Source organism: Quercus lobata, chromosome 5 (genome assembly GCF_001633185.2).
Source record: "Quercus lobata isolate SW786 chromosome 5, ValleyOak3.0 Primary Assembly, whole genome shotgun sequence".
NCBI lineage: Eukaryota > Viridiplantae > Streptophyta > Magnoliopsida > Fagales > Fagaceae > Quercus > Quercus lobata.
Genome location: NC_044908.1, coordinates 36,378,143 through 36,403,748, shown reverse-complemented (window position 1 = coordinate 36,403,748; position 25,606 = coordinate 36,378,143). Strand labels below are relative to the sequence as shown.

At 36.6% G+C, this 25,606-nt stretch overlaps 2 protein-coding genes across 4 annotated transcripts; one reads left to right on the top strand and one right to left on the bottom strand.

The window, feature by feature from the left end:
* Positions 1–1,290: 1,290 nt before the first annotated feature.
* LOC115988376 (metal transporter Nramp6-like) lies at positions 1,291–17,577 on the top strand. Of its 3 annotated transcripts, none has more exons than XM_031111916.1 (14): positions 1,291–1,596; positions 2,081–2,223; positions 3,606–3,684; positions 3,797–3,837; positions 4,304–4,382; positions 4,488–4,592; positions 6,424–6,533; positions 6,752–6,933; positions 7,014–7,083; positions 7,298–7,468; positions 7,628–7,732; positions 13,948–14,079; positions 16,398–16,493; positions 17,108–17,577. In XM_031111916.1, exons 2-14 carry the CDS (start codon positions 2,104–2,106, stop codon positions 17,432–17,434), a joined length of 1,617 nt encoding a protein of 538 aa, XP_030967776.1. In that variant the 5' UTR covers positions 1,291–1,596; positions 2,081–2,103; the 3' UTR covers positions 17,435–17,577. The 3 variants fall into 3 exon arrangements, with proteins under 3 accessions (XP_030967776.1, XP_030967774.1, XP_030967775.1); XM_031111914.1 differs by having other exon boundaries at positions 7,295–7,468; XM_031111915.1 differs by lacking the exon at positions 1,291–1,596 and adding an exon at positions 1,659–1,929 and having other exon boundaries at positions 7,295–7,468.
* A 4,634-nt stretch (positions 17,578–22,211) lies between these two features.
* On the bottom strand, positions 22,212–23,899 carry LOC115990412. The gene is made up of 3 exons (XM_031114247.1): positions 22,879–23,899; positions 22,574–22,804; positions 22,212–22,453 (listed from the first exon to the last, which is right to left on the bottom strand). The coding sequence occupies exons 1-3, from the start codon at positions 23,897–23,899 to the stop codon at positions 22,212–22,214; spliced, it is 1,494 nt and encodes a 497-aa protein (XP_030970107.1).
* Positions 23,900–25,606: the final 1,707 nt, after the last annotated feature.

The following is a 25,606-nucleotide window of genomic DNA, read 5'->3' as shown; positions in this document are numbered from 1 at the left end:
TCAATATAAAAACTAACAAATCTCTTGATTGTTGCATTGAATAATAATTACTTGTACCAAAATTAAAAAAAAAAAAAAATTTGACACATGACACAAATTAGGCTTCAATTTTGGAATTTAATTAAATTTTCTCTTAGTTTTAGCTTTATATATATATATATATATATATATATTCATCTATGTGATTGTATTGACCAATGAACTATAGTTGAATTTAATTATTATTTTAAAAAATTACTTTTTATTGCATTTATAAACACAACCATATAGTTAAATTTAATTATCAACACAATCACTTATTGTGTCTATATATATGATAGCAAATAAAACACAAGTGAACAACAAAAATCTTGGGGCATCTGAGGCCAAATTGGCTTCTTTAAGGAAAGAAGCTTATGATCACTACACTAACACTGTTATATTTATATGTTAAAAAGTGACAAACGCATGTTTTTTTTTGTTTTTTTTTTCATTTGAGAAAACGGGTCAACCTGAACCTTATTTGACCTATAACCTGATTCACTTGACTAATTTTTAAAACCCATTTAAGATGACATTTCTATTAATTCAAACTCGATTAATCTGATTTGTTTGTCATGTCTAGCATCCATCATAAATAGATTTTGTCGTTTATTCATTCAAAACCCAGAGAGAGAGAGAGAGAGAGAGAGAGAGAGAGAGAGAGAGAGAGAGAGAGAGAGAGAGAGAGAGAGATTAAACCCAACTTAAACACATGGTAAATAGTGATTGAATTACATTTTACTAAGTTCTAGTGTAGGTTCAACATGTAAGTAATGTAATTGTAATCCAATCATACATCTGAAAAATGTGCAAATTATGTTGAAGTATGAATTTATAGAGGAATGAGAAAATATAATTCCACAATATTTTTTATTCCGCACCAAAATTGTGGGAATGTAGTGAGAAAAAAAAATCATAGTGCTAGAACAATAGATAAAAGAAGTGGTCCCAAGTAGACGTATTAATATTAGCCTCATTATATGTGTTTTGCACGTGTGACGAGATTTTTCTTCTGGATAAATTTATTTTGAAGACAAAAATCAGTAGAAAAGTATTTTAAGGATCATTTGGTAATGTTATTTTAATAATATTATTTATATTTTTTGAAAATTCGTGTAATGTGAACATATATAAAAATATGTGTAGTATTATTTAAAAATTAAAAATATATATTTAAATGCATGGAACAATGGGCCACTTATTTTGCAGGCATCTGGGCGTGTGACGTTTATAAATAGTTATCTTCGTTTATTCATTCAAGAGAGAGAGAGAGAGAGAGAGAGAGATTGAAATTAACGAGTCGTATCATTCACGATCAAGGTATGAGCTGACAGTTTCAGAAAAGGTAGACAGAGAGAGTCACATCACACAGCGTCAAATATTTTATGTTATAAGTTTGTCACAAGTGGTTTCACAACACAAGTTAACCATACTACTACTCAGCTGTAGCATCATAGGAGGGGTGCGCCGTGCGCGTGTTAGAGAAGTATATATAAAAAGGACATTTTATTGTCCCTCTGAATTCGTGCCGTGAACTTCTTCTACTCGAGGGAGGAGGTTCTGCAAAATCTTAAGGTTTCTGTCCCTCTGAACCTTTTTTTTTTTTTATATCTACTTATTATTATAAAATTGTATCCAACCACCACGCAATAGTAGAAAATCCGCCGAAGTCGGGTCCCTTCGTTTTGTTTCTTTTTATTTTTGGTGCAGAGAAGGTTACGTTGTTTCATATATACATCGTAGCAATTCGAAATTCAATTACTTGTATGATCTGATTATGTATATCTGTAACAAGTGATTGTCCAACATTAATAAATAAATGAAAAAATACAAGATTGCTTTACTCTAACATTCTGTCAAACTCCTACAGTTCATCATACACTCCCACCCCGTGTGTCTCACTTTTCGGTAACCAATAAAACTGTTTTTATTCTTTATTTTTACCCTTTATTCAGTACTAAATTTGTGCACATATTGAGTTTTTACGTGAATATCAATTACTAACTCAAGCTTGCCTTTATTTATTTATTTTTGGTTCTAACGGTGTGGTATAATATAGTATTAGTATAGAGGAAGAGAGAAATGGCTGCGACTGGTTCAACATCTGGGCAGCCACAGTTCATTGCCAGCACTGGAAATAGGAGTTTTTCAAATGCGCCGCTGATTGAGAACCCAGATGCTGATAGGATTGTTGTTCCTGATGTGAGTTTAATTATGTTCCTTGTCAAATATTTAGTTATATGTTTGTTTTCTGCATAATTTATTTGGATAAAGTATTGCTAGCTGAATATTGATTAATACTCTACTTTCTGTTTCTGTTTCTGTTTCTTTTTTTCTTTTTAATTATGTTTTTTGTTGGGTGAATTTATATTATAAGATTGCATAGAATCTAGAAAGATATCTTAAGCACATGGTTTTGTTGGAAGTTTTTGAACAAATCCTTATGAGAGAAACCGAGATGAATGAATATGGTTAAGTGTTTGAAGTTACTCTTCTGTTAGACGTCTTTATGGACAAATGCCTCCATAGTGACTAGGATGGATATCTTCTATTTGAAAAAATAGCAGTTTACCTAGTCAATCCTTCTAGTCCAAAATTAATTTTGGTCTACTATGAATTTTGGTGTCATTTAGATGACTAATTGCATGAAAGGAGAAAAGGGGTTGGGTAGAGGCACTGGAGGGCAATAAGTTAACTTTGAAAGATATGCTGTCACTTCTAAGATGAGAATGGTTTTGGGAAAGGGTGGGATAAAACTTAAAATTATGTCAAAGATTAGAGTTAATACAGCTAGGAGTTGATTATGACACCCTTAGTCAATTATCAATTTTGTCTTTTTGGTTCAAATGGTAGGGATGGAATTCAAAGTTCCATCTGATATTACTACTTGAATTAATCTCACTGCTTAAAAAATCTGAGATCATGGTGATGGTCTTGATGGAAAAAGGATAGGGACTTTCTTTGGTAAAAACCAAAAAAAGAGGTTATTTTATTTTTCTTGTAATATAATATAGATTGGTGACCTCAGCAGGGGGCATATTTCAATTCTTAAGTTTGTTGCATCACTTAGGTTGGTTCAATGATTGTGATGATTGCTTATTTTAGGCTGTTCAAGACGCAATAGCAAGCAGAAGATACCAATGTACAGGAGTTGAAATACTGTAGTGAACAAACAGATGACGTAGTATTTTATTAGAGTTCCTTTTGTATGTGGACCATGTGGTAATTAATGCACAAATGGCATGTTTAAAAATATACTTAAATGAGTTAATGACTTTGTTATTCTATAAATGGAATTTGCTTCCCCAAAACGTTGTTGTTCTTTTGTAAATGTTGATTGTAAGACAACATTTAGTGCCATTAACTCTTGGGTTGAGCAAAATGTGCCTCAAGTGCCATTGACTCTCAGATTTACATGAATTGTGCCAGCTGACATACTTTTCTACTTTTTCCTCTCTTTTTGAAGGTCTGTTTTTGTGCTTCTCCTGCTTAATGATAAGACGTGAACTCTTGTAGATGGTATTAATTTGATAGAAGATTGATTGATTCAAGGCCATTTATGTTATCTTTTTTATTTTTTGTAGAGGAAAAGTTGGAAAAACTTATTTGCATACATGGGCCCGGGGTTTCTAGTTTCTATTGCATATATTGATCCTGGAAATTGTAAGATTGTGTATATATATATATATATATATATATAATTTCTTTTGTGCCCACATAAATCATGTGTTTACTAACATATATACCATCTTTTTATCTTACTCTTAACTCACAGTTGAAACGGATCTACAGGCAGGAGCAAAATACAAGTATGGGGTGCGTATTTCATTTTTTAACACAAGCTTTTTCTTTGGTATTCAATAGAAGATAGCATTCTCAAAGAAGAAAGTAGTCTTACACAATGACATTTGTTAGAAGTCAAATGCCAACTACATACGAATCTTTCAAAATTTGCAACCTTGGCAATGTCATACATTAACAGTGACAAGTATGACAGCTATCTTGTTATAGGAAATTTTTTCTACATCTTTAATTAATTTTCATTTAGATGGACCTGTGTATAATTGGTTCCATGCATCTAGAGTTTCTCTACATGCACCCTTGTGCAAATCATAGTATCTCATTGGGTCTTGGCCTGCCTGTTTTATAGAATACACTCTTAGAGCTTTACTTGCATTTTATTTTTTGGGTAAAATCCATAGCATATACTTTTCATTCGGGAGCTCTCTCTATTTTCAATTAATTATTTATTTACTATTACAATGCTATTTTTTTTTTTCAGTTACTTTGGATCATATTAGTGGCTTCTTGTGCTGCTCTCATTATTCAATCCCTAGCAGCCAATCTGGGGGTTGTCACAGGCATGTGATTTGTGAAGCTACACTTTATTATATGTATTATCCCAATCTATTCGTACTTAACTGCAAATCTGCTCTCTTTCTCTCAATGCTGTTTTGCAATTTTAGGAAAGCATTTAGCGGAGCATTGTAGAAATGAATATAATAAGGTCCCAAACTTCATACTATGGGTTCTTGCCGAAGTTGCTATTGTTGCATGTGACATTCCTGAAGGTAAGGTACTTCTTATTGCTTGAAAATTGCTACAGTATATGGAATATATAATGCTATTAATTTATATTGTTTTAAAGGGCTAATTCTGAATGTTCTACAGCTTTAGTAACTAATTTAAAACTTCCACTAATTCAAGAATCTCCACATACCTGTGTGTGTGTGTCTGTGTGCATTATGTAAACACCCGCCCCCCTGTGCATTCCCACTGAATGTCAGATTATAATAATTCAAAGTGGTAATCATGTTCCCATGAAAAATGAGAATGTGATACCCATGAGAATCTTGCTGAGAACTATGGGTTCTTGCCGAAGTTGCTATTGTTGCATGTGACATTCCTGAAGGTAAGGTACTTCTTATTGCTTGAAAATTGCTACAGTATATGGAATATATAATGCTATTAATTTATATTGTTTTAAACGGCTAATTCTGAATGCTCTACAACTTTAGTAACTAATTTAAAACTTCCACTAATTCAAGAATCTCCACATACCTGTGTGTGTGTCTGTGTGCATTATGTAAACACCCGCCCCCCTGTGCATTCCCACTGAATGTCAGATTATAATAATTCAAAGTGGTAATCATGTTCCCATGAAAAATGAGAATGTGATACCCATGAGAATCTTGCTGAGATTCTTTGAACCAGATGCCACCTTAAGACCATCAACAAGATTCTTTGAACCAGATGCCACCTTAAGACCATCAACAAGATTCTTTGAACCAGATGCCACCTTAAGACCATCACCTTGGCATCTTTATATAAACTTGTCACAAATGAACATGCTCAACTTTCTTTAGTTAATACATTAACAATTTTAATGTACAGCTAATTGACTAGGCCACAAGAATAGGTCCATTTTTTTTTCTTATTTTCTTTTAGGTATTTATGGTGATGTGACTCGTGAAGCTCGATAAAGAATAAAGTTATTACAGTTTTGTTGAATGATTGAAGAGGGTAAAACATTTGATGGGAAGTTCTAAGATTACCTAATAATTATTCCTAACATTAAACATTCACTTGCCTGAATCTTAGTTGAAGCACTCTTTTAACTCTGGATGGTCAGATTAAAGGGTTAGCTTTGTCATGAGACCACAAGTACTAGCCTCATTTTATTCAGTAGGTTGATAAGACGAGCAGGGAGATGGGAATAGAATTTTGGGATGAATGCATGGGAAATATATTGGTGGTAAGTTTTAGTGGGACTAAGGTGGGTAGTGTTGTTGCAACAAAGATCATTTGTTTCACAAGATGAGTGCAATTTTGTTCAAATTGGCTTATCAAAGAAAAAATATGTTCAAAATGAGGTTTTGTCAAAGTTGATAAATCTTTAAAATGGACAAAAAGAAAATGGGTTGAGCTAGAGAGATTGGAAGATGGAATAGCTTATTATTTAAATTGGAGTCTTGACTTCTGATACCGTAGAATAGAGAAATAAGATATATGACATTGACCCTAAAGAGTTGGTTGAAGTTCATGCAAATTTCCCATAAGGGTCTGCTTGAGTTCCATTTATTTTGCTGAAACTGAAAACTTTTTACTGAAACTTGAATTATTTTTGCCAACTTATTTTACTATTTAGTTTATTTGTGCTACTATTCATGGGTTACATTACACTTTTTGATACTATTTATGGGTTCCACTGTACTATTTCAGTTAACTTTTACATTTATCTACAGTACTTTCAACAAAAAGTTTTCAGTTTCAGCAAAATAAGCGGATTCCAAACGGACTGCTAATCTAATTTTTGTGTGAAAGTTTCTGCTTTAATCTAATTAATACTTCATTTTCACTGCCCAAATTTATTTGATTCATACTCTCTCCTTTATGTTGCAGTGATTGGAACAGCTTTTGCATTGAATATGCTCTTCAGTATTCCTGTATGGTGTGGTGTTCTTCTGACAGGGCTTAGTACATTGGTTCTTCTTGCGTTACAGCAATATGGGGTATCTTGACATGCTTTTCAATAGTCTATATGCTTCCTGCTATCTATAAAGGGATTTTTTTTTTTTTGGATCATATTTAAGAAGAGTAATAACTATATCTCTTATGCTTATGACCCAAAGAGATATATGTTAACAACAATACGTTGATACAGATAACTTTTAAATAAAAAAAACTCATGCCCTGTGATAATATTTTTCATTTTTTTCATTGTTTACAGGTTAGGAAACTTGAATTCTTGATTGCATTTCTCGTATTAACAATTGCTGCATGCTTTTTTGTGGAGCTCGGATATGCAAAGCCTGATGCTACTGAAGTTGTAAATGGTCTCTTTGTTCCTAATCTCAAAGGAAATGGTGCTACTGGCCTTGCAATTTCACTCCTTGGTGCGATGGTTATGCCGTAGGTTTCTTATGCCATCCAAAAGTTATACATTATTTCTTGCTCCCCACCCCTTTTTGATTTTGTGTACTTTGCTGCAGGCACAATCTCTTCCTCCATTCAGCATTGGTGCTTTCTAGGAAGATACCACAATCTGTTCAAGGCATCAAAGTAAAAATTCTCTCTTTAGCAAACCAGTTTTGAACTTTATTCTTCTTCTCTCTTTGTGTCTGTTCCCATCAAAACTAGACGACAAATCTTGAAGATTTTGGTATTTAATCTTGTTTTCCCCCAAACTCTTCACTGTATGCATCATTTGTTTCCAGAAAAGAGTATTCTGGAAATACGGTCAAGCAGAAACTGATGGCATAATTTTTCACAGCAGGCTTGCAGATTCTATCTAATAGAAAGTGCCTTTGCACTAATGGTGGCTTTCCTCATTAATATATCCGTTATTTCTGTAAGTGGCGCAGTTTGTAATTCCTCACATTTGAGTGCTGAAGATCAAAACAGCTGCGTGAACTTGGACTTGAACAAGGCCTCTTTTTTATTAGAAGTACGTGGTTGCCAAATTTACGAATGTTCCAATCATTGTTTTCTGTTCTGGCAAAACAAATGCTAATATTTTATGCAGTTCATAGTTTATTTCACATTGTATACTGAATGTGCTAATCATCCAAATGCTTTCTGGTTGTGATTTTATTATTTTTTACAGAATGTCTTAGGTAGTTGGAGTTCGAAACTTTTTGCAATTGCTTTGCTGGCATCGGGTCAGAGTTCTACTATAACAGGGACATATGCAGGGCAATATGTTATGCAGGTATCCTGCTAATTGATTTTATGTGTTTCTGCAGGTCTGAGCATTTTTTTAGTATTTCTTTTTTCCAAAGAACATTATCAATTTTCTACCATTAAAAAAAAAAAAAAAAAAAAAAAACACTTACTTTCTCATAGTTGAAAATTTGAAGTTAAAATATAATTTTATTGTCTTATCTAGCCTTATTTCTTAGCGTTAAAGGATATAAATTAATGGGAAAGGTAAGAAAGTAACAAGTGTCTAATGGTCCACTTGATCATGTGCATTGCACATGACCATTGGACACATGTTGCTTTCTTTTTGCTGTCACATAACCCATTATGCAGCAATTGCTGCATACAAATATGCAGCAAAATCTTTCCCTAAATCAATTCCTGATAAGTGCCATTGGTTTCCTGTCATTAGATCGAACAAGTTGACAAGTTAGTTCTATAGCTAATGATCCTCTTGCATGATTTAGTTACTTTAGGCTATGGATTTATTCTTTGCAGATGACATCCTGATTTGTAATTGATAATTTATATTCTTATACAATAAACTTATCAAGTTATAAATTAAGAATTAATGCCTGAATTGTTTTTTTTTTTTTATAAGTAAGAAAAGTCTGTATAGATGAAGCCACTGTGCAAAAAAAACACAAGGGGACACAAAGTACAAAGAAAAAAAAAAGAAGAAACAGAAAAGAAAGTTAAATACAAAGGAAAAGAGAACTAATAAACAAAGGGAGGGATTCATTAGATGTGATCAAACAAAGAACCACTAGAAGAAGCAAGCATCTAGTCTCCCGAATTATAACAGAGAACCACTAGAAGAAGCAAGCATCTGGTCTCCCAAATTATCCACATCTTCAAATGCCTGCCTATTACGCTTCCTCCATATACACCACATCAAGCACAACAGAACTAAATTTCAAATGTTAGACGAATGTTTCCCAAACCAATTCCACTAGCCAAAAAGAATATCTAGTACTGTTCTTGGAAAGACCCAGGAAACTGCAAAAGATGTAAAGGACAAAACCCCACAACTAATGAGCCTTCTCACGATGAAGCACTAAATGATCTGCAATCTCCCTACAATAGCGACACATGACACACTAGTCAACAAAAGCAAGACCCTTACCTCGTAAATTGTCACTTGTGAGAATTTTATCCCAACTGGCGGTCTAAACAAGGAAAACTTGTTGAGGGGCCTTAACTCTCCAAATACCTTTCCAAGGGAAGACATTGGAGAGGGAGCCTTGCAACTTATTAAAATGCAAATGGATATCAAATTCTCCATTCTTCTTCAATTTCCATCTCATGTGATCCCCAATTTAAGTTGAAAGTATATTGGATTCCAAAATATGAAGGAAATCCACCACTAATCCAATTCCCAGTCATTCAAATCTTGAATGAAACAAACATTCCAAGTCGTCTTCTCCCCCACCCTTTGTCTTGTCAATGAAGCCTCTACATAAGCCTCTTTATTAATGGAAATTTCATATGAAACCGGTGAAGTCACTTGAAGAGGTTGATCCCCACACCAACTATCTTGCCAAAATCTCACTATATTCTCCACCCCAATCTCAAGCCAAGTATTTTGGCAAAATGCCTCCCAACCCATACAACTGTCTCTCCACAAACCGCAACCATGTACACCCCTACCCAATTTAGAGGTCCATCCCCCCATGCTTCTCCAAACTTCACAACCCTCCTCCAAAGTCTCGTCTCCTCAAACCCAAAACTCCATAGCCATTTCCCTAATAAGACTTTATTGAATGCAGTTAGCTTCCTTATTCCCAAGCCACCATTAGCCTTTTTTTTTTATAAGTAAGAAAGATGTATATTCAAAAAGCTACCTCATGAAAAAACACAAGGCAGAACAAAGAGTACAGAAAAAGAAACAAACAGAAACAAATAGACAGAAAAAGCTAATTACAAAGGAGAGAACTAAGGAACAAAGGGAGAGAATCACTAGAGGTGAGTCCCCAAGCCCTAAACCAATCAAAAAGAGAACCGCTAAAAGAAGCAAGCAACTGGTCATTGGATTTGTCCATATCCTCAAAAGTTCGCCAATTTCGCTCCCTCCAAATACACCACATTAGGCACAACAGAGCTAAATTCCAAATGGTAGAAGAGTGCTTTCCAAACCAATTCCACCAACCAAAAAGAGTATCTGCAACCGATCTTGGCAAGGCCCATGAAATCCCAAAAGATCTAAAGACCAAACTCCATAAATGATAAGCTTTTTCACAATGGAGTAGCAAATGATCCACCGTTTCCCCATTACAACGACACATAATGCGCCAATCAACAAAATCAAAGCCTCTACCCCGCAAATTGTCACCTGTAAGAATCTTATCCCAAGTTGCAGTCCAAACAAAGAAAGAGATGCGTCAAGGAGCCTTAACCTTCCAAATATCTTTCCAAGGAAAGATAATAGGCAAGGATCTCGAAGCTTATTATAGAACGAGCGGATGTCAAAATCCCCATTCTTCGACAAATTCCATCTCAAACGGTCTCCGTTCTCAGATTGAGGTAAATTAGAACCCAAGGTGCGAAGGAGATCCTCCACCTCACCCAACTCCTAATCATTTGGACTCCTAAAAAAACAGACATTCCAGCTCCTCTGTGCCTCAATCCCTAGTCATTCGAGCGACGAGGCCACAGATGCCTCTCTATTAGTAGCAATCCCATACACTACCGGGAAGGACAGTTAGAGTGGTAAATCCCCACACCACTGATTTGTCCAAAACTTCACTCTATCCCCCACCCCTACCTAAAACCAAATATATTTACTAAAAACCTCCCAACCTTTCCAGATACTTCTCCATAAACCACACCCGTGAACACCCCTACCCAGCTTGGAGGACCATCCCCCCCCCCCCCAACTCTTCTCCAAACTTCAAAGCTACAACCCTTCTCCAAAGTTGAGTCTCCTCAACCCCAAACCGCTATAACCATTTTCCTAGTAAAGCTTTATTAAAAGTAGTTAATTTCCTTACTCTCAAACCACCATTCGCCTTAGAAGCACACACCTTATCCCACCCCACCAAATGTGCCTTCGAGTCCCCCCACAAGAAATCTCTTTGCAACTTCTTAATCTTATTAGCCACATGCGAAGGGATGGTAAAAAGAGATAAATAGTAAGTAGGAAGGGTAGATAGCGTACTCTTAAGCAACGTCAACCTTCCACCTTTTGACAAATACAGCTTCTTCTACCTAGCCAACTTCCGCTCAATTTTCTCCAAGATAGGATTCCAAATAGTAGGGGACTTATGGGAAGCCCCCAACGGCATACCAAGATAGGTCATAGGAAAAGTCCCAATCCTACAATCCAGAATCTCTGCCAAGGCATGCACATTATTAACCTCCCCTGTTGCAACCATCTCACTCTTCAAGACATTAACCTTCAGACCTATTATAGCCTGAAAACAAAGAAATAGCATCCGAACATGAAGGATCTGCTCCACATCCGCATCACAAAATAGAATAGTGTCATCTGCAAACAAAAGATGCGAGACAAATTCCCCCTTCACCCCATCTACCATTAGCCTGAAAACCACTGATCAAGCCAACACCTTCAACTCTTTTCAACATCCTGCTTAAAACCTCCATCATAACCAAAAACAACAAAGGAGATAGTGGGTCCCCTTGTCTCAATCCCCTTATGCTCCCAAAAAAGTCAACTAGAGTCCCATTAACCAAAATAGAGAACTAGACAGTAGAAATACAAGTGCGAACCCATCTACACTACTTCTCCCCAAAGCCCATTCTCTTCAATAGATCCAATAAAGCCTCCCAATTCACGTGATCATAGACTTTCTCAATGTCTAGCTTACAAATAACCCTCGGAATCTTACTTTTTACTCGACTATCAACACACTCACTGGCAATAAGAACTGAGTTAAGAATCTATCTACCACCCACAAAACTATTCTAAGACTCAGATATCAGTTGATCTAAAACCACTTTCAATCGATTTGCCAAAACCTTAGACAAGATCTTGTACAAGCTCCCCACCAGGCTAATAGGCCTGAAGTCTCGAATATTGGAAGTGCCATTCTTCTTTGGAATTAATGCTATGAAAGTAGCATTCAAAGATCTCTCAAACTTACTATGTTGATAGAACTCCTCAAAAACAACTAGAACATCTCTTTCTACCACTCTCCAACAATGGTGAAAAAAGGCCATAGAGAAACCATCTGGACTTGGAGCCTTATCTCCTTCCAACTCTTTAACAGCTAGAAGAATCCTCCTCATTTTCAAACCTCCTTTCAAGCCAACCCCTCTCCAACCCATCTATCTGATCAAACTCCAAACCTTCCACAAAAGGCCTCCACTCCTCTGTCTCCGATACAAATTTTTATAAAATTGAACTACCTAAGCAACCACCTCGGATTTCTCCTCATAGATCACCCCATCCACCTCCAAAATACTTAGATGATTATACCTTCTACGGGAATTAGCCACCTTATGGAAGAATTTAGTATTATTATCTTCTTCCTTAATCCATAACATCCTCGATTTCTGTCTCCATGGGATTTCTTCCAATGAGAGAAGATTCTCTATTTCAAATCTCACCACAACTCTCTCACATGTCTCTGCATCAGAGAGGCCAAACTCTCCTTCCTTAGCATCTAAAAAATTCAAAGCCTCCAATAATTGAGTCCTTTTGTGTCTGACATGACCAAACTCAATACGGTTCCACTGAATGATATCTTCTTTCAAAGCCTTCAATTTTTTGGCAAACACAAAACTAGGTGTACCAGAGAAAGAATGTCAATTCCACCAAGAATGAACTCTATTTGTGAACCCGTCCGTCTTTAATCACATATTCTCAAACCTAAACGGACTTTTCCCCCTTGCCATTCCCCCTAACTCCACTAGAATTGGGAAATGGTCTGAAACAGGGCGAGGTAAAATCCGCTGGATCACATCCGGATAGTGCTTCTTCCAATCATGAGACACCAAAGCTCTGTCTATCCTAGACATCAAAGGCAAATCAATCAAATTAAGATCCTCAATAAACTCCGAAAATTGTTCCATAGCCGGAGTAAGGCGAGAATTACCCAACCGTTCACTTGAAAAACGAACAATATTAAAATCCCCAATGCAACACCAAGGAATGTTCTAGTATTGCTGAATACCTACCAACTCGTCCCACATTTGCCCCCTTGCATTATTATCATTTAGGCCAAAAACCCCTGAACACACCCAGCTAAAACCATCTCCCACCCCTTGCCACCGAACTGACACAAAAAAGGAACCCACCATAAACTCCAACCTTTCTGAAACCCTCCTATCCCACATCATCAAAACCCCACCGGCCGTCTGGACAACATCTAAAGCCACCCAATCCACATAAGGACAACTCCACAAGCTGCAAACCATTTGTCTGTCCAAGGGAGAAAGCTTAGTTTCTTGAAGACAGACAACATCACACTTCCACTCACGTAATAAATTTTTCACTATCAAACGTTTCCGAAAATCATTCAAACCCCTAACATTCCAAGAAAGAATTTTTAAATTCATAAAGATCTATATCTCCCAACTACTATCTTTGCTCAGCAGCCAACACTCTACCTACCATCATAATTAACCGAAGATTGCAAATTCCTCAGCTCTCTCTTCCCTTTATCCTTATAGATAACAGCTTTTCTAGGAACTGTAACTTTCCTGTTCAACACTTTGGCAGCCTCCGTCTCCCTCTTGATCTTTCGTAACAAAGCAATACATAACTTCTCATGTCGACTTAGAGGAAGCCCTACCAGTTTACTGAAACCAAGAAGTCTGTACTTCACCCAGTTAGAGATATCCGATGTATTCACACACTCCGCTGCCTCAGTACCACAGAGCTGAAATTTAGAATTTTAATAATCTGTGGGTCCAATTAGTAGGGACTTGTGGTTTTTATTCAGTTTAATTTTTAGTTTAGTTTATTTGTCAAGATTACGTGTTGCTGGGACTTTTGACAAGCTTATATAAGCTTTGTATTGGGAGTCTTATTATCATTGGCGTTCAGTAAAATTTTTTGATGGTTGGCTTTTGTGTTCCTCTCAAACCCTAGAAACGCGATACTTTCTTTTACGAAGGAATCTACTAGTGTGATGCTAGCAATTATTTCATGTCTTAATAGAGCGCATGTATACAGTATACACTTTTCCCTTCCCTACCTTGGTTGAGTTACATTATCGTTATACTGATTATTATGCCTGGTTCATGTTTTTATTCTTGTAGGGATTTCTTGATTTAAGGCTTCAGCCATGGATTCGGAACCTTTTGACACGTTCCTTGGCTATAGTCCCTAGTTTAATTGTTGCTCTTATTGGTGGCTCTGCTGGGGCTGGAAAATTAATCATCATTGCTTCGGTAAGATACTTTTTCCCATCATTTCTCTTTTACTTCCAAAGTTCTGTGATCAATCATTCTAAACTGAATTTTTGTTTTTGAGAAGAAGGCTGGTAAGGCTGTATTATTCAAAATCTTTAAAGTCTGACGAACAACAATTATAAAGATCTGGGGGAACATACTCCATCTAGACCAACAATGGAAAAGAATGTCTTGTTCTCTTGGCTAAAGCATGTGCCAAAGCATTACTTTGCCTACGTGTATGAGAGAGAAAAATGTTGTAAAGAACTAGCATTAGACAAAATGACCTTAATCAAATGACCATATGAAGAGTGTTGCAACCCTCTATGTCGTAGTGCGTTGATGAATTATTTTCACTAAAAAATTGCATTGATACCTAAACAAATAATTGTGAACCAAGATAAATTCCCATTTTAGCCTCCTTGGATTAAACCTAAAGCAAATGCACTATAACAAAATTCCAAACCCTAAATCTCTACCTGTAACACACCAAAACCCTCTTCCATCCAAACACACTGTCGCCACCACAAGCCTCCACTACTAGTGTGGCTCTCTCTCTCTAGCTAGGTCCATTTCTCACTTGATGAAAAGAAAAAGAAAAGTTTTTATTTTTTATTTTTTTATTTTTTTTATTTATAAATCATTTGTAAATAAAAATTCTGGAGACTCAGTTGGATGAAGACATCAACTGGGTGATTGTGCTGAGATCATTGCAGTTTCAATAGTTGCTGGATTTGATTTCATTCTTCATGATCAAACTGGGCTACTGATAGCATTCCTGTTGCTGATGCAGCAGAGGGCTGCTTGAACTGTTGGATAGCAATAGCTAAAATTTTAATTGTGTTGTATCATTAGTGTCTTCTTGCTAGATAGAAGTAGAGTTTGCATTCTAGAGAGTAAAATAGAAATAGAAAAATCCATACAGAATAGAAGGAACAGCAAAAAGAGAGAGAGAGAGGAGAATAGTAGAAACAAACAGCAACCAAAAAAAAAAACAATAAAAGAGAGAAGAAAAGTAAAAATAAAAACCAAAGAGACCAAAAAAGCAAAATAGAATACTTATAAAAAACAAAAGAAACAAAAAAAAAAAAAAAAAAATCCGGAATAGAGAAAAAAGGGTTTGAGTGGAGGGTAAAATGGAAAATTTTCAATTTTTAAGTGAATATAAAATGATAATTTCAATTGGAAAGTGAGAGTAAAAGCATAAATATATCAATTTCCATTAGTGGATTTAATGGAGTTAAGATGTAGGGGAGGTGACTGTAGTTTTTTTGAAAGATAAGAGAGGTTTATCTTCAATCAAATATTAGGAGGAAGGTCAGTGTAATTTGAGCAAACCTCAAGAGAGGTTAGTGCAATTTTCCCGTATTTTCACATAGAAATTATTGACCTTTTTGTTCATATAGTATATTGAGTATTAGAAAGACTAAAATGTGTGTTTGTAATAAAATAGATTTCTAAATTACTAGAGTTGATTTGCTTAGATTTCTTTCTTGTTAGTTTTAAATGCATACGTTGTGCTTCTAACTGGTACTGCATATTTCTATATATTCCTAGTTAATTATGGTTATACTATTGTTGATTCTTGTGCCATAATTGATTTAGTCTATTTCCAAGGTGTACTTTCACATCTCTAAAATTTTGAATTACTTGTTTATTTTACTGTGTTTTAGTTTTATCTTATGGTCCCCTGGGTATACCCAGGGCAGTTCTGATAAAGGACACGGTAGGAGAATAGTGATAAAAGAGAAACAAAAGGGAACAACAGAACAAACCCTAGGCTTCATCACCTAGAATCTGCCTGCAAGCCCTAGGCATCACAACCTAAGGGCATTTGGCATCACCACCAAACAAAGAGAACAAAAGAGGAGACATATTCTGAACTTGTCATAATAATTCTTATTCAAAATTACCTGCTTTCACAATTACAAGAACACTAGTTTAATAGGCTTTAGTAATAACGCTAATATGGAAATTGCCTAATCAAATCCCTTTAAAACCCTCAACATTAAAAACTAAATTCAAAATTCAAATTTAGAATCAAATTCTTAAATGAATTTGGTGCTCCCTGCATCAAGTTCGGCACCCCAACATTACATTTATTTGAACCTTCATTTACACAGTGGAATTCCTTACTCTCAACTTTATGCTTTCAATTTTTTCTTCTTTCACATTTTTCACTGATAGTCCTACATTTCTGGTTAAAAATGAGATTGTGATTTTGCAATTCATCATGCTTAGTCATTCACAATTTGATTTATGTTTTTGTTTCCATATCTAGTTTCTGCTGCAAGCTTACTCTGACGTTATGTTGTCAGATGATTTTGTCATTTGAGCTCCCTTTTGCTCTTATTCCACTTCTCAAGTTCACCAGCAGTAAGACCAAGATGGGGGAACATGCAAACTCTACCCTGGTAAGATTTTGTATGAGTGGCAACGTATGTTGCAAAACCCTTACACATTTGATCAAACATAAGGTTGTAGATATTTGATTTGTTTCTTAAATTGGCGAGACTATTAAGTGTATCCTTGCATTGGATTTTCTGATCCTGAAGGTACACAAGCAAATGAATTCACATGTTAGACAATAAATCTGCACATAATTTTGTTTAATTTTAATTCTAAGATTTTTCTTATATTTACTTATCAAATAAAATAGTATATTAGCCGGTCTGCAACTAATAATCTGCAATTGCTAGTGGAAACTCAACCCTTTTGAGTATCTTTCAAGTAGTTCTCTTGCTGGCTAGTATTAGAAACTGGGTGTAGTATATCCTTTACCATAGATAATGCATGCATTGATTTCTGACAAAAGTGTCTTCACAAGGAAAAAAAGTCTTCTTTTAGCCAACATGGAAAAAATATTCTACTAATTAAATTTTTCCTCTCATTTTTTAGCCATAAAATATGTACAATAATGAGAAAGTGTGACACTGCTCCAATACTAGAATATAATCACAAGGGCAGTGCTGATGTTTTTGCACCTTATCGGTAATTGTTCATTAATTTGTTCTATCTTCTATTGCAGATTGCAGTTGCCACATGGATCATTGGTTCCCTGATTATGACAATAAATATATACTATCTGATAACTGGTTTCATCAAGTTGATTCTTCATAGCCACTTGAAACTTGTGGCAGCTGTGTTTCTTGGAATATTTGGGTTTTCCAGTATGGCAGTATATTTGTCTGGAATCCTATATTTGGTTTTCCGCAAAAACAAGGAGGCTACACACCTTTTGGCATTAACAACACCTGGAAGTAGGCAAATGACTAATGAATCGGAAAGTCTACCAAGAGAAGATATAGTGAGCATGCAGTTACCTCCGAGAAAAGATGCAGTAGATCTTGACTGATGATTAGTTGGGTAAGCTCAATTAAGAAGGCAGAAAGTCTAGGACACGTAGTTTATAGTTCAAGGTATATACAATGTTGCTAACATCTAGAGATGGAAACTATGTTCAAATAAAGTTTATAATAAATTTGACTTTTTTCTTCATTTTTTTCATGTTTAAAAATGGGATTTTCGGCTTTGTAGGGCTTAAATTGGGTACATAGACTGCTTGATATTACCAAGTTCAATCACCCATATACAAAAAATGAAATCACTCCTAGGTACACACGAGTATAAACTGCGTAGGGTTAAAGCTTAAAAAAATTGTTGAGAGCCCAAAAAAAAAAAAAAGAAGAAAGAAAGAAAGAAAGAAAAGTTGAAAGAGCATGCTAGTTGGATGTGATTTAGAAAGTGATGCTCAAGATCCATTTGATGAGTAAAAATATCCAAAGATCTATACTACAATCTCAAGGAAAAGCATGCATGTAGAGATTGTAATCCAAGTGAAAGAACAAACAGAACATCTACTTGATCCAAGTAGAGATGGCGACACAGCAAGTGAAGGCGAGCGCTGAGAGAGGCTACTGAATACTGATAGGTGGACGGACTTCCAAAACAACTCCCTTCTCCACCGATGAGTCGAAAAAGATCAACATAGTGGAACGTACTTGATCGCAACTACTTGAGATTGGTTACGATCCAATTAAGTCGAGACTGAAAGTAGAAAGAACCACTTGAAAATAACCAAGTTTGTAAGGATCGTGAAACCAAGCAAGCAGATGGTTGATTGGTACCAAATCACATTGCGCACACACACACACACAAAAGAAAAGAGGTTGTATGGCTTTAAATAAATTAAAAAAAAAAAAAAAAAAATTTCCCTGCCAACCCAATTAATGTTGACACTTCGTGTGTGTTTGCGTAGCAGCAAGTGTGCGCTCGTGTTTTTGGTTAGGTCCCATTGCATTGTTCATGACACAGTCAAACTCAACAAAATGTAAATTTTTAGGTAAATTTGGGTCCTACAATACTATTCACATATTTAAAAATTATTTTACTTCAGTGTTTTCAACAATAAGTTCTCTTTAAAACATCATTAATAACTGTTGGTTGCTTTTCATGTTTTAGGGACATCAATACAGCTTCTAAAGCTCTGCAGATATGAGAATCATGTGTATACATATCTTAAAAGGGACGGAATGAGAGTGTATAAAAATATAAAATCTGAGATGTTAAATTACCAATTTTTCAAAAATTTTTAAGTTTTGGGATATGATAAATTTAAGAGAAGTACTATGTTCATAATATTTTCACAATATTTTAATAACAAATCATAGGTGCTAGGTAATATTTGTTGATTCTAATTTAAACTTACCACTAAAATTATTTTTTTATCCACCAATACCGACCTGTAACAACTTGCCACTTATTATTTGTTGTGAAAGTATTGTAAACATAGCATTTTTCTAAATATAATCATTTAACCACATACATCTAACATTCTCCCTCACATGTGGACTCAAACTCCCTTTTAATAGGTGAGAGACCCAAAATGAAGAATTTAAATAAGAGGTAAAGAAGATGAGACATGGATCGAATTTAGAACTTCCTATCTTGATACCATGTTAAATTACCTTATGTGATTTGAGTTCTTAAATCAAGAAATTTTGTATATTCAATGATTAAATCTCGCTTGGTTGATTCCAATCAATTTTACGGGATTAACCAAGTTTTAAATCAAAGATTGTAAAATTCCTTTCATATGACCGTCATTGAATAAAAATCATACTTGAATAAGGCAACTTATGATGGGAATATGAAAATTGTCCCGTTGACATTTTTTTCATGGAAGACGTACATTGGTGCATAAAATCTGTGTTATTTTCCCTTTTTTTTTGAGCGAAAAGCGGTAGAAAGTTTTATTAAAAGAAAAGTAAACGTGTATAACTAGACTACCGTAGTGTTGGGGGACAACAGTACAACAAGCTAGACAAACACTAAGATGTCCGAAGAAAAGCAAAACTGACAAAAAAAAAACACGTTATGTAGGAGTCAAGCCTACACAACTTGCGCTGCATTTAGGCGTTGATATTCCTCCAGTAGACCCATTGCGCTGTCAAAAATATACTTCGGGAGTGCCTGTACCTGCTCTCTAAGTAGAACCGATTTCTGGCGTTCCATATCGACCAAGCCGTGATTGCCCATTTCTCCAAGTCAGATGAACCCAGCTTCTGCTGCAACATTTTGAACGAGAAAAAAGTTGTCCGTTTCATTGCTGCACTTCTGGATTGTACCTCTAAACAGAGCCCAGACGTTTCTCGCAAGGGGGCATTCCTACAACACATGACCAACTGTCTCGCTATGGTGATGGCACAGCTCACATCTTTCTTCAATTCTGATCCGTTTTTTGTGGAGATTCTCCCTTGTGGGTAGACATCCTGAGCATGCCCTCCATAGGAAGGTACGGACCTTTGGAGGTACTTTTAACTTCCATATCTTCCTCCAAGTGGACCCATCAGCTTGCACCGATGAGTGTTCAGCCTGGTTCGGATATTTTAAGCGGAGAGCTACTTGATACGCCGAGCGGACCGTAAACCGTCGTGATCTATTTTCCTTCCAAATCAGCTTATTTTGGGAATTCTGATGAGTTAGGGGCAGCGCTAGAATGGACTCACATGTTCGCCTATCAAACGTAGCAAACAGCTTCCCCCTATCTCATTGCCAAGTGTCCTTGTCGATCAGATCAATAACCTTCATATTTTTGTGAGGTTGTATTCAAGAAAACCGGTGAGTGAGGTAGCCAAGAGTGGGATGCTACGGATACATTTCTGCCATCTCCAATTATCCATCTTGACCCTGCATGGATAACATCCCTAGCTGCTAGTAATGAACGCCACACAAATGAGGGATTATTGCCCAACTCAGCATCCAAAAAGGAAGTATTCGGAAAGTACCTTGCTTTATAAACTCTATAGAAAAGCGACCCATTGTTATGAATTAGACACCATGCTTGCTTAGCGAGCATTGCAAGGTTAAAAGCATGAAGGTCTCTAAAACCCAATCCCCCTTTTTCTTTGAATTACACATTTTGCTCCACTTTATCCAATGGATTTTCCTATCCTCTTGGTTTTGGCCCCACCAATATCTAGCTACCAAGGAATTGATATTATCACATATTGACCCTGGGAGTTTAAATAAGCTCATGGAATATGTAGGGATGGCCTGTGTCACAGTTTTGATAAGAATTTCTCACCCCACCTTAGAAATATATTTCTCCTTCATCACTCTTTTGGATATCTTTTCTTGGAGCTCTTTAAATGTTCCCACCTTTGACTTCCCATTTGGCATTGGGAGACCCAAATACTTCTCACATTCTGACATGACCTGAGCTCCCAAAAGGTGCTGAATAGCATTCCTCACTTCCTGCCTTGTATTCTTGCTGAACAATAATGTTGTTTTTTGTCTATTTATTGCCTGACCCGATGCAACTTCATATTTGCCCAAAATATCTAGCACTCTTTGGCACTCCTCAACTGTGGCTTGACAAAATAACATACTATCACCAGCAAACAAAAGATGGGAAATACATACCCCCTGTTGGCTGGACAAAACACCCTTAAGTGATCGAGTCTCTTCAACTTTCCTCAATAAGGCAGACAAACCTTTAGCACATAATAGATACAAGTATGGTGAAAGCGGATCTCCTTGTTTTATGCCTCTTGTGCAAGGTTGTCAAAATCGGGATCCTACGTAGGATCATACGAGGTAGGTAGGATCGTGGATCGTAGGATCGGATCGTGGATCGTAAGATCCTACCTATTTTCAGATTTTAAGCAAAAAACCTATTGATAGTGACTTTGTATGTTATATAATCACTTAAAATATGAATCCATCTATTAAAAAAAAAAATTGCATCATAAAATGTAATTTGCACGCACTACATCGTTCTTATGTCATTCTAACGAAACAAAATATATTTAACTTTTGACATAATGTATCTAAAAAATTCAGTACATGTTTAAGTAGCAACTAAGTACCAAAATATTATCTACACATATGGAAAGTGTTTTCCAAATTCTAAGTTCTAAATCCAAAATAAGTTAGCTAGTTAGCATATAAAAACTAACTAACTACAAATTTACAATATGTAATCTAAAAGAGAATTCTCAATTTAAGGTAAACTAGCTAATTACAAATATGAAATCCAAAAGAGAATTCTCATTCTAAGGTTCTTCTAATCTAATCACTGTCATTATCATATCCCATTTCATCATCTAAAAATTTTAGGTTTTGTTTTTGAAAACGTTAAACTTAAGTACTATAGGTTTTTTTGAGATTTTATGTTGACATAGGGGTAAATTTGGGACTTCAATTCATTATTGGGCTTTTGATAACCCGTTGGACTTGTGGGTTTTGGTGGATTATCTTAACCCAAATGAATCCCACTTAAAAAAAAAAAAAAAAAAAAAAAAAAAATTCAATCCAAATGGTAGGATCGGTAAGATCGGTAGGATCCCATACGATCCTACGATCCTATGCGATCCTACACGATCCTACATACGATCCTATCATTTTTGCGATCCTGCTACGATTTTAAACTTTTTGGTGAGGTGGGATCGTAAAATCGTGCGATTTTACGATCCGGATCGCGATTTTGACAACCATGCTCTTGGGGGAGTAATTGTCTCCATGGTCATATCTATCTATCTGCAATCTAAGCCAAGCCTTAGCATTATATTCCGTAAGAATCCCCACTCAACCTGATCATATGCCTTGCTAATGTCCAACTTCACCGCCATCTATCCCACCTTGCCTTTTCTTTTATTCCTCATCCTGTGTAGTAGTTCATATGCTACAGTGGTATTGTCAGTGATCAACCGGTTTGGCACAAAACCACTTTGGGTGTCAAATATCACATTTGGCAACACAAGCTTTAATCTGTTTGCAATCACCTTTGATAAAATTCTTGAAACAACATTAGCCAAGTTTATAGGTCTATAATCAGACATTAGTGATGGATCATTCTTTTTTGGAATAAGCACTATATGAGAATAATTCATTTTACGCAACATATGTCCAGAATTTAAGACTGAAAGGATAGCCTCAGTTACATCAACTCCCACAATATTCCAAAATTTCTGAAAGAAAAAAGAAGACATACCATCGAGGCTTGGAGATTTTGATGGGTGCATTTGGAAAAGAGCCTGTCTGACTTCTTCAGCTGTGTACGGTTGTAGTAAAGAATTGTTCATCTCCGTTGTAAACCGCTTCTCCACCACATCTAGAACACTCTCCATATCTGTGGGATTTTCTAAAGTGAAGAGATCGTGGAAATAGTTTTCTGCAACCTGTGATATCTGGTCCTCAAATGTTTTCGAGCTACCATCCACATCTTGAATACCAAATATATTATTTTGCGATGTCGTTGGCTAGCCCATTGGTGGAAAAATTTTGTGTTTTTATCACCTGCAGGTAGCCAAATGGAGTGAGACCTTTGTTGCCAGAAGAGTTCATCCTGGCATAGAATAGTGTTAATTTCGGCTTTTAGTGTTCTAATTCTTTGAAAGTGCTCGGCCTTATTCTCCCTTGATAACTCTTTAAGTGCATTTTGTTTCTCATGTAGCTTTGTTTTGAAGTTCCCAAAATTATTTCTGCTCCAGTCCACCAAGGCATGTCGGCATTGCTTGATTTTTTCAAATAATACAAACATTGGACTCCCATTTCGAATCTGCCCTCCCCAAGCCTCACAGATCACTCTTTCACAATCTGGATGAGTAGCCCATTTTTCTTCAAAATGCCTTGGCAACCTCTTTCTCCTCCTAATGTTGATCAGTTCTGTTGTAGATATTAGAAGAGGCACATGATCCGAATATGATACTTGGAGGTGACTGACTTTTGCATGAGGAAAAATGGCTCTCCACTCACAATTGGCATAGGCCCCGTCTAACCTCTCTTGCACTAAATCCTCGCCCAACCTACCACTGTCCCAAGTGAAGATATTCCCTTTAAAACCCAAGTTAGCTAGTCCACAAAATAAGAGCGCCTCCCTGAAGTCCTGCATCAGCCTCAAAGGCCTAGGAATTCGGCCTTGTTTTTCTTCCATACACAATATTTCGTTAAAATCCCCGCAACATAGCCACGGATACAAACTCCTAGAGTGAAGGTGCTTAAGCAATTGCCATGATTCACGTTTCTGTTGCTCCTCAGGCCACCCGTAGAAACCTGTAAACCTCCAAAAATAATTGTCTTTTTTAATCAAAGCATCAATATGATTTGGTGAATATGTTTGTACATGCAAATCAACATCAGCCATCCATAAGAGAGCCAAACTGCCTCTTCTACGAACACTAGGAATAACTACCATGCAGCGGTAGGGTAAGTCTGCTTGTATCCTCTTCATCTCTTCCACGGATTGCTTTGTCTCCATCAGAAACAAAACATTGGGAGCTTTCTCCCTCACTAAATGAGAGAGTACTTCAACCGCCATTTGGTTCCCAAGCCCATGACAGTTCCAGCTTAATAGATTCATTAGGCTCGGCGGGGCTAGTCATCAACCTCCGCTGTTGTAAATTCATTGTCATGTTTGTCTTCCACAAGCTTGCCCTATTTTCTATTCTTGTTGAAACCATCCACCAAAACTTCATCCTTTTCTGTTATTGTCTCCTAGAAAGACCTCTTTGGACCCACGACATCTGAACTCATGTTGGCAGTATGTGTAGAGATATATGGGTCACGTGCCAATCTTTTCCACATTTTACCATCTGTGCGTTTAGTGTTTCACATGCTGCCCCACGTGCTTGCTCAAGAATCGGGTGCTGTTCCACTTCCACGGCAACGTAATCAACAGGGACACTAATCAAATTTTCCATTTCACATGGATGTACCATCAACACCACATCCGTTTTTGGAGTAAATATGGTCATGCTCACGTCTCCTCCATGATTTGGGGCGTCGGTTTCCTTTTGGGTAGTAGTAAATCTCGAGACTGAAGTATTCATTCCTACATTAGTTGCCTCATGATTATTCTTACACATTAAATTCGCCCCATGCAGATATGAGAGATTTGTAACGTGTCCATTAACAGATTCGGTGCCAGCTGGATTAGTAATGGCGTCAGAGCATGGCATTCGTGTGATGCTAGATGGAACCTTACCGCCGTTAAACCCTTCTTCTCCATTGTCTCTATGTGGTGGTCATCTACTTTATCCCTTCAAATTGTTCGCAGGTCCCCTGAAGCCCGCCTTCAGCCACTCCCTATATGGGAGCTCACGTTGGTTTTTGTCTCTTGGGCGTGAGCATTCCCTAGCTTCATGGCCCAAAATCCCACACTGATAGCATAGTCCAACCAATCTTTCATATTTGAAACCTATGTGGACCTTATCACCTTCAAGATTAGCTACCACTCCACACTACCATAAAGGTTTGCCAAGAGGTATTTCGACCCTCACCCGAACAAAACGGGCTTGTTCCGATGAAAAGGCCTTGTTGTCAATCTCTATTACCTTCCCTAGTCCACTCTCGATATCCTTACTCGCTTCCTTAGATATTAAGTCAAAGGGTAAACCCCAGACTTGAACCCACATTGGGATAGAATTGAAGGCAACCGTCCTAGCCGTCATCCCCCTCTCCCATCTCCATAATACTAGGGGGTTGATTTTCGAAGCTCCATGAACCATTGTGGATGACCCACTTCAGCTGACTTTCTAGTGCAAACTTGAATTGCAACAGGCTATCACCCACTTCCACAATCTTTAGATCGGCCCCCAACTTCCACACCAAGTGAATTAGTGATTTGGCAGCACTTAGATTGTATGCCTGGGTTGTAAGGAAACATCAAAGCAAGCTGAGTGAACAGGCTTCAAGTAATTTTTTTCTCCTATGTGTACTTCCAACCTTAATCACCTCCCTCTTCGTCGGTCAAGGTTATATTCTGCACCCTCTCAATAAAGTCTGAATCCATACTACTAAGGAAGAGTTTTGGTTGTCCAGAAAAACAAAAGAAAGAGAGAAAATAATTAATTAAGATTTAAGGTAGTAGAAGAAGCCAAGATCACCTATAGTGAGAAGAAGAAAACCTCACCAAAACGCGAGAGAGAGCACTCATTAGTCGTGAGAAGTTATTTTCCCTTGAATGGTCATAATTGGCCTTTTAGTTGATTTGTATATATGCTCTAAAGTCAAATTTTAATTTCCA

What these genes read in the sequence shown, in the direction of transcription:
- LOC115990412 (XM_031114247.1), bottom strand. Translation starts at nt 23,899, where the DNA reads ATGGCGGTTGAAGTACTCTCTCATTTAGTGAGGGAGAAAGCTCCCAAT. An exon ending in CTCCATTTGGCTACCTGCAG is followed by an intron (nt 22,805 to 22,878) that starts GTGATAAAAACA and finishes TTGGTATTCAAG; the next exon opens with ATGTGGATGGTAGCTCGAAA. An exon ending in AAAATCTCCAAGCCTCGATG is followed by an intron (nt 22,454 to 22,573) that starts GTATGTCTTCTT and finishes ATTCTCATATAG; the next exon opens with TGCTTATTCCAAAAAAGAAT.
- LOC115988376 (XM_031111914.1), top strand. Translation starts at nt 2,104, where the DNA reads ATGGCTGCGACTGGTTCAACATCTGGGCAGCCACAGTTCATTGCCAGC. An exon ending in CAATCTGGGGGTTGTCACAG is followed by an intron (nt 4,383 to 4,487) that starts GCATGTGATTTG and finishes TTGCAATTTTAG; the next exon opens with GAAAGCATTTAGCGGAGCAT. An exon ending in AATCTGTTCAAGGCATCAAA is followed by an intron (nt 7,084 to 7,294) that starts GTAAAAATTCTC and finishes AATTTTTCACAG; the next exon opens with CAGGCTTGCAGATTCTATCT.